We start from the raw sequence: 13,461 nt of genomic DNA on the forward strand, positions 1-13,461 counted from the left end.
TTAAGGGCTCTTGCTTGGGCCATCGGTAGCGCTCGTGATGTGCCTGCCTCTTACAGTCTTACTCGACGCTGCTACCGTACGTATCGTCAAGTAAGCACGTGCCCGAGGCTCACTTCTGGACCCCGCTTGGGCATGTTGGTGGCGTCCTGCCACAGCCTACCCATACCGCTACCTTACACAGCGCTAGCCTGCCACCCAACAAATCAGGATGTCCCTCCTGTCTCCCATGTACCACCGAACGCGCACAGAACCCACCCCCGCATTGACGTTCCAGCCAGCGCACAGTGCACATACACTCCATGCTTCGCGGCCGATGCATGCTCCCGTCGCCAGCGCAACTCCTATCATAACAATTATAGCCAACGAGTGAGAGCGTGCGAAAGGACAAGTGAGGCAAACTGCAGAATGTTCCGCCAACTCCACCTCCCCACCATCCCTCCGCATGCCCCGCTGCCAACACCGCTGCGGCACTGCCCGAATGTCTCCACACCGCACCACCGGGCCGCAAACTCTGTACATACAGTTCTTTCATTGTGGTTGGACTGCTGCCAACGGACCGCTACTGTCACTCTCCTGCAGGTCACTGCAATGCTTTGCCTTCAGTTCGCCAAACTTTCACTCCAGCCCCCACAGTTCAGGAAAGCAGGATAGCTTGACAATGTACGCGTCACACCAGCAACACACAGTACGGTAATCCCCATTCATCCAGACAGACACATCGTGCGCGGCCCACTCACACGATTTAGCCTCAGCACCTCCTCGGCTCAGCGCCGCACCCGCTTCCGTGCTGCAACATCTTTGCCCTGCCGCTAGCTGCTTTTGCATCTGCACAGACACGCACGCCGGCTACCGTTCTCGCTGCTCACAGCTCGGCGACCACGAGTGCCCGTTGCGTGGGCTCCTTCCGCCCGTATCCGCCGCTCACTGCAGGAGCCCCATCCAAGAGGCCAGGATGATGAAGGGCGAAGCCAGCAGCATGACGGCGTAGATGAGGATGTAGCGGTAGAAGGGCGGCACGAACCACAGCGCTGCGGAGGGCCCAGGGCAAGCAGGCGGGAGGTTGCGGGCGCAAGCAAAGTCGCAAGTCGGTGGTGCGTAGCAGGAGGTAAGCGCGGTACGTGCTCAAGCTGGTGCGGCAGGGCTAGCTCCAGTTGCCTGGCCGCGCGGTGTGTTGCCTGGATGCCAGCCACATTGCACACCCAAAGTCCCAAACATCTACTCCTAGCCCCCAGTCCCAGTCACTTCCCCCGCCGAGTGGGGGGTGATTACTTGAATTACGTCCGTGTCTCGTGAACAGATACCCCCTGCTGCTGAGCATGGTGAAGGAGCAACGCTTAGCCCTAGCCGCCACTCACTCTGGTGCACGTGCTGGAAGATTGAGGTGGGCGACGGCGCCGGGCAGCTGTCCGGCGGCGACTGCCCCACCGCGTACCAAACGCCACAGGTGGTGCAGATGTTGGCGTCTGCGACAGTGCGCGGCCGACACAGCTTGGTAATAAAGACACGCTACACGCACGTCCTGACACGCGCGTGTCCCGTGTACGCCGCCTCCTCGGCCCCACACCATGGCCCCTGCACCTTTTGGCAAAGCCAACTGACACTCTCTTCTCGGTCTCCGCCTTCCCAGTCCCCACCCAGCGCCGGACGACGGCGCGGCGCCAGCGGCTCACCTCCCAGCCCCTTGAGGCACTCGAAGTGGAAGCTGTGTCCGCAGCTGCCCACGTACGCCATGCAGCCCAGACGCAGTGGCAGCCAACACGACGAACACCGGTCGCGGCCGCACGCCAGCTGCTGCTGGCAGCCGCCCGCCCCCACACCACCCGCCGTGCCAACCCCCGCCGCCGTATGTCCACTTCCGCCGCCACCCCCCGCAGCCGCTACCGCGGCTGCTGCTGCCGTTGAGGTCGAGGAGGCGTGTGCGTGTGAGTGGGGGTGGGGGTGCGTGTGCGTGCAGGCGGGCGTGGCGCCCTCGCTCCGCGGCACCCCGAGCGAGGGCGGCGGCCCCGGGGGTGCTGCGGCCAGGTCGGACAGCAGCTCCGGCGTGAGCGTCTCCAGCCCCATGCCGTACGTGTTTTGGTCCGTCAGGGAGCAGTAAAGCACACGGTACCAGCTGCACACACATGAAAGTGGAAAGTGTCTGTAAAATGAAAGAGCAGCAAGCACCATGTGCCGTCTATGGGTTTGGTCAACGCGCAAGTGCGGGCAAGACATGCTGAATTCCTCACCCGAACCCGGTCTTGGTGTTGTGGTGCTGCACCATGTGCGCCTCATCGTACTGCTTGCACCAGCCTGCGTGCAGCTCGCCCACACACGCACAAACCCTGGGTCCGGCTGTGGTTGTGGTGCCCGTTAGACCCCTGTGGTCGTAGCGCACACCCGCCCTAGCCAGCAGCGCCCGTGAGTGGGCGTGAGGCCTTGTGCAGCGGATGATGCAGATCGGGCATGCACGGACTGGACCACCCCCAAGGACCGGCGTCCCCGAGCCCGAGTGCGGGTCAAAGCACGCCCAAGGTGATGACCTCGCACTCTCACCTATCCGCCCGTCCGGGAGCGTGACAGCCAGCCAGCTAGCCCCCGCGTGCATCACAGGCACAGCCAAGATGGTCTGCCCATCATGATACGCTCCTAGGAGGTCGCCGCGCTTATTGGGCACCGCTCGACAGTTCCATTTTCTGCTGCCTACTGGATACAGCAATCGAAATGGTTGAAGGGCTCGTCCTGACGACCCTGGTGGTTCTGACCGCTCTCCGTTAATTGTTGGCGCGGCTCGGCCCGGCCCCGGCGCGGTCTCCATTTCGGTGTGAAGAGAGTTTTGGAAATGGTTAGCTCTCAGCAGCTCTGTTGATTGACGTGTGTATGTACCCGAGCTCCCTTTTTGTAAAGCATTACACCATCACGCGGCCAAGGCTTGTGCATGGACCCGTAGGGTTCCGCCCGACCCAAGCCCAAGACTGAGATGCAAGTGCGTTCAAGTGTGTAAATATCTCCAATCGAACGGATTGTCTTCAAGTATCATCTGCAGCTGTTGCCGCCACACCACTCGGCACTTGACAGCCCCACCCTTTGGGCCCTGGCACTGCCCTGCACCCGCGCAGTCCCGCGCTCCCTAGGCAGGCTCTAACGTATGTCGAGGCAGGTCCCACCAGCCAGCTCCCCAGATCTGCTTCCTCTACGGGGACATCAGGGCAGCTACACCCAGGCACGCAGGGATGATGACTATCCACGACTCCACGTGGACACCCAGCAAGCTGCGTTGGCTGCCAACCCACACGCGTTCAGATACCATGCACATGTCACATACGCTGGCAATGCCGTCAATCACAGCAAATCACAGCCAATGCTGCAGCCCAGTGAGTCCTCACTCCTTACCAACCCCGCCTTTTGCCTCCTGCCGCAGGCCACTCTTCACCGGCACCACACTGCTGCAGCCGACACTCAGCGTCAGTGGCACCTCTCCGCCTCCACCCCACACGCAGCCCGACACCTGCCCTCCACGCACTAATAGAGTGCCGCATCCGAAGCCCCGCACAGCCACCCGAATCCCACCCACCACAAATACTGGTAATCACTGCCACCCGCCCAGCATGAGACAGTCCTCTCCGTCCGGCCACATCTCTGCCCCCCGGCCAGCCTTGTTTATTTGGGGCGTGAACCCTGACTACCCATCTGGACCTCCCAGCACACACATACACACACGTACACACATACGTGTTCCCATGACGTAAGTGACTCCAGCGTCGTCTGGGCTGTCGTTTCGTTCCTTAACACACACGTACGCACACACACACACAAACACACGCACATACACACACGTGCTCACATGACGACCTGCACCTTGAGAGTTCCCTTGCTGGCCGCCCGCTCCAGGGCCGCCGTGCCCGCCGCCGCCAGCTGCAGCTCCGCCGCCACCATGGACCGCAGCAGGCGCCGCACGCCCTCGTCGCCCGCCATCAGCTGCAGCGCCGCGTCGAAGGGGCCGCACCTGTGTGCCGGGAGCGGGGCCGTAAGCCATGCCATACACATTATGCCGTATGCATGAGTGTGGAAGTGGTAATAGACACGACAGCACAGCGTAGCGTGAGGGGTTTCCCGTCGCGGCATCGCCGTGATGCAACATTCCCCCCGTCGCTTCCAGTCAAGCCCCGTGCTCCTGATAACTGACACCGACGCACACGCACACACGCACGCACGCACGCTGACACGCACCTGCTGCCCACCAGCACCTTCTCATTCACCACAATGTCGTTTGCCAGCTCAGCCCACGTGGGGGCAGCCGCCGTGGCCGCCGCCGGCCCCTGCTGCTGGCCCTGCTCGGACCCTGCCGTGGTTGCGGTCGCGGGTGCAGCCGGCGGCTGGAGGGTACTGACGGTGGATTTGAGCAGGACCGTGCCCAGCGGCCGACACAGAGCCAGTGCCGTGCGAATGCCGTGCGCAGAGCCTGCGACGGCAGCGGAGGCAGAGCACATGGGTTTTGGCTCTTGTAACTCTAATGACCGACCACAGTGCCTCCGAACAATCCAAGCTCCAGACTCAAACCTGTTTTACTTGAAATTGGTTCTGACCGCCCCAGGCCTGCCCCCCGCACCTGACGCCTCCACCACCAGATCAAACTGGCCGCCCAGCCGCTCTGCCACCGCGGAGCCGTCGCCCTCCGACACCACCTGCGCCACATGAAGGCCGTGCAGGGTGGAAGCCGTGTACCAGCTTCATTGAGAGCGTGTCGGCAACGACGCGGTGCACATGGGGCCGCGGGGCCGCCGGGCAATCCAACACGCAAAAACACACAGGCACGCACCACCAGCCCCTGCAGGCCTGCACCCACCCGGTCCAGGTCCCCGGGTACCAGCGCCATCTTGGCGTCGTGCCGCCCGACCAGCGTCAGCCGGTGGCCGCCCGCCGCCGCCAGGTGCCGCGACAACACCGCCGCCGTCAGCAGACCCAGCTTGCCATCGCCTGCGCCATCAAGTGAATTCGCCATCACAGACATGTGCACACACATCACATGTGGTACTCAACCCGGTCTTTCCAAGACCCTGCTGCGGCCCTACGGCACCGTCCCATCTCGACACCCTTCCCACCCACAACCCCCCGGCCTCTGCCCCCTGCCTGCGCACCGATCACGGCGACGCGGTCTGAGCCCGGCTGCCGCGGCAGGCCCTGCTCCGGGATGCGGCAGGCGGCGGCCAGCGGCTCCGCAAACACCGCCTCCGCGTCCGACAGCCCCGGGGGCACTACGTGTAGGTTGAGGGCCGGCAGCGCGGTGTATTGGGCCAGGCAGCCGTCGCGGCCGATGATGCCCAGGACGGACCTGAGGCGGGAACGGGTTAGCAGGCGTGGAGTCAGGAGGATTGGGCCGGGACCGTGGGCCAGGACTCAGCAGGGTAGTAAGGAGGAGCTGGAAGGCGTTGAGATGGAGCTTGCATTGGGCCCGCAAGCAAGGTGGTGGTGCTCGGCTGCAAGGCCAACGAAGGACAGCAGCCAGGGCCATGCAGGCAAGAGGATTCCGCATACTGCAACAGGTGACACTCGCTATCCGCCGTCAAAGCCGCACGATAAGTGCACCCTGCCCGTGCCCTCTCCCCCTCGCGACACGACGCACGGACGGCGCACGCACCTGCCCGGCGCGTGGTTCCGTTGAAACACGGCATCTGCGCACGTGTAGTGGGCGTCGTTGCAGTTGATCTCGCCAACCACACGCGTGCCCAGCGGCGTAGACGGGGGAGGCCAGCTCCCCGTGTCAGCGCCCGAGCCGGCGGCGGCGGCGGGCGGTGGCGGACCATATGCCACAACCGTCCCAACGAACTCGTGTCCCAGCACGCCGTTGTAACCGGGCACGTAACCGCGAATAATTTCCAAGTCCTGGGGAGGGGACGCGTTGGTAAGGGTGAGAACAGTTGCACTGTAGGTTTTGGGCGTGCAGGCGCTTGTGTGCAGACGTGTGCAAGCGGGCACCCCCACCCCTAACCTGCAGGCCAAACTCGGTAGCACACCGTACCCGTGCTCCCTAGATTGCCGCATTGCGGCTCCCGGTGCAGCCGGTGCACCCAGTCCCTCCTCCCCGTTGGGCCGATCCCCTGAGGCCCCCCTCCCCGCTGGGCTGAACCCCTGAGCCCTCATGCAGATCTGTGCGTCGCGGCCGTCTCCAGGCCATGTACCACCGTCTCGCAGCACACGAGGCGGGCGGCGGCGGGGGGCCCCGAACATGCCACCATGCGCGCGAGGGGTGCGGGCGAGGGGCTGGAGCGCGTGCCCGTGCCGCTGTTCCCCCTTCCCTCTGATCAAAACTCTCCAGGGCCTCGTACTCGTTCTCAGCACGTAGTAATCTACGAGCAGCCGGTACCTGGCGAGCATCCTAGACGACCTAGAGCCAGAACGGTTCCCATAGGCCCCCGCACACCAGCCTGCACCAGGCATGGCGTAGCGCAAGTAAAACCCAGCGACCACGTACCGTGCTGCAAACGCCAGCGCGAGAGACCTTAATGAGTACCTCCCCTGGGCCTGGCTTAGGCACCGGCCTGTCTAGCTCAAGCTTTGGCGTCATGTCCATATTGCAGAACGTCAGGGCATGCATAGTCGCGGGGATTGCTATGTTTTCAGTCATTTTAGGTCTGATTATTATTTTGTAACGTTATAAGTAACAGTACAAGCGCATACGTGGCGGTCCAAAGTCTCCGTTACTTCACCGCCGTGCCGATCGCTCGCTCTTAGACCTGCAAGACGACGCTCTACCGTTATTCTGAGACTGTGCTTGTCTGTTGAAAAAGGCCGAGTGACAGCTCCAGAAGTGCCTTGCGAAAACTTGCCAACCGCTCGGGGCCGAAACTCGCGTGCTTGAAGCTGCTCTGGCGGACGCCTGTTTGAGGCTGCCCGCCGTGGCTGCATCATGGCGACTTACCTAGGCGCCAAAGCGGGGCTCGCGGGCGCCAAGCGACCAAGCGCAACGGCGAACGCACACCTCATGCGCCTGGGTTCGCAGTGGCGCCTCCGGTTGGAAGCTCCCATCGCCGGTGCTCCAGCTGTGCTCCATCCAGCACCAGTAGCACTGCAATCCCAGCGATTCGGGACGCTGCGTAGGCGCGGCGCCTGCGTGGCCTCGGCGGCAGCCGCAGACCCAGACCCGCAGCGCGCGGCCTCCGCCACGCCTCCGCACGCCAGCAGCACCACCCCCGGGGCCCCCCAGCCAACTCTGTCCGCACCCGCGCCTGCTGCCACGTCAGCAGCTGCGACCGTGCCGCTGCTAGACTGTGTGTTTGCCCGGGAGGAGGAGGACGACGGAGAGGACTTTGCCGGGTCGTTGCCGCCTGGTGTGCGCGTGCTCGAGGCGGCCGACAGCATCGGAGCCGGTGTCTCCGCAACAGGGCCGGCTGCAGCTGCCCAGCCCCACGCCAAGTCGCAGTCTGTGATCGCCAGCGGCACCAGCAGCTGCTGTGGTGGAGGGAACGGATGCGGGGTTGCCGCCGCGGGGCCGGTCGCTCCGCGACGGGTGCCGTTTGTTGTGGCGGCGGCATCGGTGGTGACGGAGACGCGGCCGGGGGCGGCCGGCACTGAGGATGGAGGTGCGGCTGCATTGGCGCCGTGGGACGAGGCAGCGGAGCAGCCGCAGGCGGTGCCTGGGGAGAAGTTTGACTGGTACCGCCAGGTGTGGGGGTGGCTGGGTTGCTGGGTGGGGGTTGGCTGGGTGGCTGGCTGTGACGGCGAAGTCCGGTAGGCAGTCACGACATGGACTGGAAGGTGACATCACTGTCAAGTGGATTTTGCTCAAGGCGAGCTCGATGGGTGCTTTTATGCCCCCCCCCAAACTAATCTTCACAGCGCAACACAGCGCTCGTTCAATGCGTTCCTCGTCCTCCGCACCTCGCACCACCCCCGCACAGTGGTATCCGGTGGCGCCTCTGGACACAATGGACCCCGCCCGCCCCCACCCCTTCACACTGCTGGTGAGAAGGTGCTGGGAGATGTGGGGAGGGGGATTAAGAGGGAGGGGGGGACACCGTGGGGCCCACGGGGAGGCGCGGGGGAGTTTGTGGAGAGGGTGACTGGGGAGGAGCAGGACTACGCACTGAGAGGCACGGAGGTAGGTTGGGGTCGGCACGGAATGGTACGGACACAGGCGACGCACGTGTGCGCGCACGCTTACACAGGACACACACACACACTGTCTTTGCGCAACGTTTTCCTTGTGCTCTTTGACACACACACACACACACACATACACACACACACACATTTGCTCAACCCGCAGGGTCAGGAGCTGGTGCTGTGGCGTGACGGCGGCGGCACGTGGCGGGCCTTCCGTGACGCCTGCCCGCACCGCCTGGCGCCGCTGAGCGAGGGGCGCATCGAGGCCGACGGCACCCTGCTGTGCGCATACCACGGTGCGGTGCGGCGCGGCGGGCGCATTTGCAGAGAGAGAGAACATATAGAGTTTGAAGGTTGTGTGTTGAGAAGAGTCGCAGAGAGCAGAAGGAAACGCGTGTTGACAAGCCCGAGAGCGAACTTTGCGTGTGCATATGTAGGGCGTAGTGTCTCGTCAGTGTGTGTGATGGGATCTGTGGCAGCATGACACGGGTCGCCCACTGCGGGCACACACACTTGCACGGTCTGCGTTTCCCCTGTCTCTGTGTTTCCTGACACACCTGCGCACGCCATGTCGCCCACGCCGTCATGCGTATGTGCGTGTACGTGCGGTGGCGGCTGCAGGCTGGCGCTTCAATGGCAGCGGCGGCTGCACCACCATCCCCAACTTCACGTGAGTGGCATGCTGACACATGCTCAGACAATGTGTTGAAACACTCCGCGGCACGCGGCGCGACCGCCGCACCAGGCGTGTCAAGCTTGCTTGATGCCCCGCACCCACCGACGCCACGATGTGGTCAGCAGTACATCTGCCAGGCGTTTTCCTCTTCCTTGCTAAGTGCTCCCTAATGCCGTATCAACACACGCACACGCACCCTCGTTCTTGGCGCCCTCCTGACACGTACACAGGGACGAGGCGGCACACGCCAAGGCGACCGCCAGCCGCCGCGCCTGCGCCACCGCGCACCCCACCCGCCACCTGGGCGGCCTGCTGTGGGTGTGGGGCTCGAGTGGCCCCGGGGCGGAGGCCGAGAGCGCGGCCAAGCAACCCGTGCTGCCGCCGGAGATCCAGGTGGGAGGCGGGTGCGAGATGCATGCATGCTGAAAAGAGTGAGCAATACGCACGGTTTGTTAGGCTCGGGGACATGTACGGTAGCCCCTTCCGCTTGCAACCCCTCTGGCTCCCTCCCCACTGACACGCTGACACGCTATCACGCCGCCCGGCCCGGCCCGGCCCCGCAGGAGGACGGCACGGGCGCCCCGGGCGTGGACGCCCCTGGCTGGTCCTTCCGTGACCTGCCGTACGGCCACGTGTACTTCATTGAGAACGGTGCGGCTGCCGCTGGGGCGGTGGGTGGAGGGCTTGGGGCCGGAGGGACTGCGGGCTGGGACTGCGGGCTGGGCCGTGTCAGAGCAAACCCCATCGCCCATGCGCCCCCCCCCCGTGTCATGCGATCACTCCGTTCTCCACATGAACGGCTACCCCCCTCCCCATGTCGCACGTGGCCTTCCCCTGCGCAGTGGTGGACCCGGCGCACGTGCCCGTCAGCCACCACAAGGTCGCAGGTGAGCCATGAGCCGTGTGTCGCCCTGCCGCCGCGGAGCTGCACAACCTGCGCCACACACGTGTCTTGTACACACAGTCCACCGTGTGTCCTTGCCGTGCGGCATCTTGCATGCATGTACGGTATGCATTTACGCAATCCCCCCCCCCCCACACACACACCATCCCCCCCGCACACCATCCCCCCCCCCCACACCATCCGCCTCCCACGACGACTACGTGTACGTTTGTACCTGGCTACGACTTCACTTCGTAATGCATGTAACCCCCCCCCCCCCACACACACACACACACACACACACACTTTGCTGCATCGCATACACTGTCTTTGCGCAACGTTCTCCTTGTGCTCTTTAACACACACACACACACACACACAGGCGACCGCTACCGCGACCTCAAGAAGTCCTTCAGCATGGAGCTCAGCAGGCCCGTGACCAAGGACGGCGGATTCGAGGTGGGCGGCGGTCTGGATCTGAAATTTGTCCCTGCTCCTGATGATACGGTAATCACTTTGCTTCATTCGCCCTGCCTGCTCGCTGGGCTCCCTTGCCTCCACGCCTGGCGGCCATGCCCTTGTCCCCGCGCCCTCGCCCCCATGTGCCATACGCTCATGCCGCGCAGGTGAGCATCCCCAAATCCTGGCGTTCCGACGTGCAGACCTCGTCCACCGGCTTCTACCCGCCCAGCCACGTGCGGTGAGCGATGATGCGATCATGTGATCACGTGATCACGCAATGCGCAATGATTCTGTCCTTGACAACGGGGGCAGTGGCGCACACGCAGTCGCACCGTTAAGGCATGGCCCCAGCGCTCAGTGGCCATGACACCAGCACTGGCAGAGCCTGTCATGCCTCTCAACGCAAATTCCCGCCACACACACACCACTTTTCGTGTCAACTCTGGCGTATTTGCACCCACTGACACCACCACCGCCACCACTCGCTCGCCCGGCCCTGCCGCTCTCACACACCGCTCTCGCCCTCCAGCATCCAGCAGAACCACCACAACGGCGGCACCACCATTCTGGCGCTGTACAGCACACCCACGGTGCCGGGCTGGACGCGCCACGTGGGCATGCAGGTATGGAGATTGCTTGGCATGCGTGTGTTAGAAACACAAGGATGCATGTGTGTGTATGGGTGGATGTGGGTTTGGGTGTGTATAACATACATGCATGTCTGGTGGCCATGTTTGTAGAGGTGTGGTCATGTTTGTAGAGGTAAGGGGCCTTGGTTGCCACCCCTTCAAAGCCCGCAGTCTCCTCATCATCATCTTCCTCCTCCACCTTTGCCTGCTCCTGCCCCCGGCTCACGGCTACACACACGCGCACACACGCGCACTGCTCGCAGCTGCTCAAGAAGGCCCCGGACAGCAGCGCCAAGGGCTCTGGCATCGCCTTCTTCGGCCTGCCGCTGCCGCGCTGGCTGGCGCACCTGGCTGGGGCGCTGTTCCTGCACCAGGTGGATGGGGCACCCGCGGCGTGGCGGGCGGAGCAGGGGTGTGTCTAGCTGTGGATGGCAAGGCCAACGGGGGGGGACCTGGTTTCAGCTTCAGCACCAGCCTCAGCTTCATCACAACTGCTGCCATCACCCCCAATACCTCCCCACCCCCACCCCAACCCCTCATCACCCCGCACAGGATATGGTGTTCCTGCACCACCAGGAGCGAACCGTGGCGCGAGACCAGGCGGAGCGGCTGCAGCGGGCGGCGGCGGCAGCGGCAGCAGCCGGCAGCAGCAGCGCCGGGCAGCAGCAGCAGGGCGGCCAGCAGGGTGCTACTGCCGCTGCCGCTACTGCCGGTGCGGGCGGTGACGGCCGGATGCTGCCGCCGCCCAAGTACTACATGCCGACCTCCGTGGACACGTGAGTGGAGCGTGACACAGTGTCCGACAAGTGGATGACACAGTGGCTATTTCTGTTTTATGGGGAGCATGGGGGCAGCAGCGCACGAGGGCATACGGGACTGGGGTGCATCCTGCCCCATCCCACTCCATGTCGTGTGCACAGTGAAATTGTGGATTTGGATATGTACAGTGCGCACGTGCACAGCGATTCCAAACGTTTGGTACCGTGTGATTCACTGTGTGGCGGTGGTCTCGACCCAGCCGACCAGTACCAGGTCTTGCACGCTTGCGACCATTGCCACTGCGTGCGTGGTGCAATGGAGCACACGGGAAGGAAACACGCAGGACTGTGTACGCGATGCGGGGCGACGCTGGCTGTATTACCTTAGGCATACTTTCCTGCACCCACCTGCCGTGTGACCTGACCGCCTGCCTGCCTGCCTGCTCGCCCGCCCGCCGCCTGCCCGCAGCGGCGTGACGGCTTGGCGCCACTGGCTGGCCACCTTCAGTGATGGCGACGTCCCGTGGGCTCCGGGTGAGAGCCCTGAGGACAAGGATCCCTGGGATGGTCCATGTGATCACTAGCTAGGGACGGCGTTTCATCCTCATCCGAAGTTGTGACCACCACCGCGCAAACACTGGATTTCCTCACGCGACTCTCTCGCCACCACTCACCCCGACCTTTGACCTCACCCGGTGACATGTGTGTGTCCGTGTGTGTATGTGCGCCCGCGCAGGCACGCCGCCGCTGGGCCCCCGCGAGCGCGACCCGGCCAAGCTGTTCGACACGTGGCACACCCACACCTCCAAGTGCACCGTGTGCCTGGCGGCCCTGGAGCGAATGCGCCTGGTGCGCACCGTCGCCGTCGCCGCCGCCGCCGCCGCCATCCTGGCGGCCACCGTCACGGCGGCGGCGCGCGCCGCCGCGGCGGCGTCTGCGGCTGCAGCCGCTGCTGCTGCAGCAGGCGCGACTGCGGCGGGGGCTGCGGCGGCTGTTGGCAGCAGCGGTGGCTTGTGGGGCGCGATCGCGGCGGCGGCGCAGGCGTTTGCGTGCGGCGAGGTGGGTGTGCTGGCGCTGGTGGCGGCGCTGGCGGCGGCTGTGGCGGCTGTGACGGTGAAGCTCGAGGCGCTCATGCACCGATACGACTACAACCACGCCGATAACGTGTGATGTCATCACTGGAGTGCTGAGCAGGAGCTTCCATACGGGCCATTGCGGGCGCCCTTGGGTGGGGTAACTAACTGGGGTTGAGAGGCGGAGGAAGCCGTAACGGAGGGAATGTAGCCATGCGGAAGTCGTACTACGGTGTGCGATGGGACAGTGTTAAGGCAGATTGGTGAAGTCCCGCAGGGTGCAGCTGATTCCCAGATCCCAGCAGGTAGCAAACAATGCGGAAATCGTAGTACGGTAGGTAGTCGTAGCCGCGGGCTTGGCAGACACAGGGGCAATGAGTGTTGGGCTTGGCCGCTTGGGCTATGTCTGCTTTCCCCCGGGTTCGTTAGGAACACGCATCACTTGGTTCCACACATGCATGAACACCCGATGGCCGTAGCGCGTTGTTGGAGTGCGGGGAACATGGCAAGGACATTTAGTGGCGGTGCTCGGCAGGCAGGGACCGACCTCCTCCTGGTCCTCCCAGTGCAGGGAAGGGGGAGGCACAGCGCGGCGACGGAGGAGGCGGTGGCCGTAGCTAGCGGTCGTAGGCCGTCATCGAAGTGTGGGGAACGGTGACGAACGTTGAGCACGGCCGCAGCAGGCCGAAGAGAGTTGCTGGAGGCAGGGTTGGAGGTGCGATAAGAGTACGGGACAGTGTTAAGGCAGGTTGGTGAAGCCCCGTGCTGGAGGCATAATGGAGGATCCGTTCCAAAAACACTTGCGGATGGGTGGCAATGTGCGGGATGCGGCGGTACGGGTGCTGTGGAGACGTGTCTTAGTCGAGTGCATGAATCGTCAAACGGCCCGTCTCCCTGCTTT

At 64.0% G+C, this 13,461-nt stretch overlaps 3 protein-coding genes across 3 annotated transcripts; 1 reads left to right on the forward strand and 2 right to left on the reverse strand.

Moving 5' to 3' along the window:
- Positions 1-38: 38 nt before the first annotated feature.
- Positions 39-2,820, reverse strand: CHLRE_06g305550v5 (uncharacterized protein). The gene is made up of 5 exons (XM_043063694.1): positions 2,533-2,820; positions 2,226-2,289; positions 1,671-2,110; positions 1,356-1,463; positions 39-1,028 (listed from the first exon to the last, which is right to left on the reverse strand). Exons 1-5 carry the CDS (start codon positions 2,582-2,584, stop codon positions 922-924), a joined length of 771 nt encoding a protein of 256 aa, XP_042924400.1. The 5' UTR covers positions 2,585-2,820; the 3' UTR covers positions 39-921.
- Positions 2,821-2,873: 53 nt separating this feature from the next.
- Positions 2,874-6,600, reverse strand: CHLRE_06g305600v5 (uncharacterized protein). Its single transcript, XM_043063695.1, has 7 exons — positions 6,449-6,600; positions 5,615-5,859; positions 5,115-5,308; positions 4,823-4,953; positions 4,586-4,661; positions 4,207-4,438; positions 2,874-3,982 (listed from the first exon to the last, which is right to left on the reverse strand). The coding sequence occupies exons 1-7, from the start codon at positions 6,545-6,547 to the stop codon at positions 3,817-3,819; spliced, it is 1,143 nt and encodes a 380-aa protein (XP_042924401.1). The 5' UTR covers positions 6,548-6,600; the 3' UTR covers positions 2,874-3,816.
- Positions 6,601-6,691: 91 nt separating this feature from the next.
- CHLRE_06g305650v5 (uncharacterized protein) lies at positions 6,692-13,432 on the forward strand. The gene is made up of 14 exons (XM_001691334.2): positions 6,692-7,639; positions 7,875-7,937; positions 8,243-8,375; positions 8,701-8,749; positions 8,986-9,148; positions 9,319-9,406; positions 9,598-9,642; positions 10,021-10,097; positions 10,265-10,338; positions 10,630-10,723; positions 10,993-11,103; positions 11,282-11,505; positions 11,957-12,021; positions 12,224-13,432. Exons 1-14 carry the CDS (start codon positions 6,959-6,961, stop codon positions 12,655-12,657), a joined length of 2,301 nt encoding a protein of 766 aa, XP_001691386.2. The 5' UTR covers positions 6,692-6,958; the 3' UTR covers positions 12,658-13,432.
- The last annotated feature ends 29 nt before the right edge of the window (positions 13,433-13,461 follow it).

This window comes from Chlamydomonas reinhardtii, chromosome 6, assembly GCF_000002595.2.
Source record: "Chlamydomonas reinhardtii strain CC-503 cw92 mt+ chromosome 6, whole genome shotgun sequence".
In the NCBI taxonomy this organism is placed as follows: domain Eukaryota; kingdom Viridiplantae; phylum Chlorophyta; class Chlorophyceae; order Chlamydomonadales; family Chlamydomonadaceae; genus Chlamydomonas; species Chlamydomonas reinhardtii.

Bases quoted from the DNA above. Each gene is read 5' to 3' on its own strand.
- CHLRE_06g305550v5 (XM_043063694.1), bottom strand. From the start codon at position 2,584: ATGCACGCGGGGGCTAGCTGGCTGGCTGTCACGCTCCCGGACGGGCGG. The intron at 1,464-1,670 runs GTGAGCCGCTGG...GCACTGTCGCAG, and splicing joins GTGCCTCAAGGGGCTGGGAG to ACGCCAACATCTGCACCACC. The intron at 1,029-1,355 runs GTGAGTGGCGGC...GGCCCTCCGCAG, and splicing joins CTTCCAGCACGTGCACCAGA to CGCTGTGGTTCGTGCCGCCC.
- CHLRE_06g305650v5 (XM_001691334.2), top strand. From the start codon at position 6,959: ATGCGCCTGGGTTCGCAGTGGCGCCTCCGGTTGGAAGCTCCCATCGCC. The intron at 7,640-7,874 runs GTGTGGGGGTGG...ACCCCCGCACAG, and splicing joins AGTTTGACTGGTACCGCCAG to TGGTATCCGGTGGCGCCTCT. The intron at 11,506-11,956 runs GTGAGTGGAGCG...GCCTGCCCGCAG, and splicing joins ATGCCGACCTCCGTGGACAC to CGGCGTGACGGCTTGGCGCC.
- CHLRE_06g305600v5 (XM_043063695.1), bottom strand. From the start codon at position 6,547: ATGGACATGACGCCAAAGCTTGAGCTAGACAGGCCGGTGCCTAAGCCA. The intron at 5,860-6,448 runs GTACGTGGTCGC...TCCCCTCCCCAG, and splicing joins GCGCTGGCGTTTGCAGCACG to GACTTGGAAATTATTCGCGG. The intron at 4,954-5,114 runs GTGCGCAGGCAG...TTGATGGCGCAG, and splicing joins AGACCGCGTCGCCGTGATCG to GCGATGGCAAGCTGGGTCTG.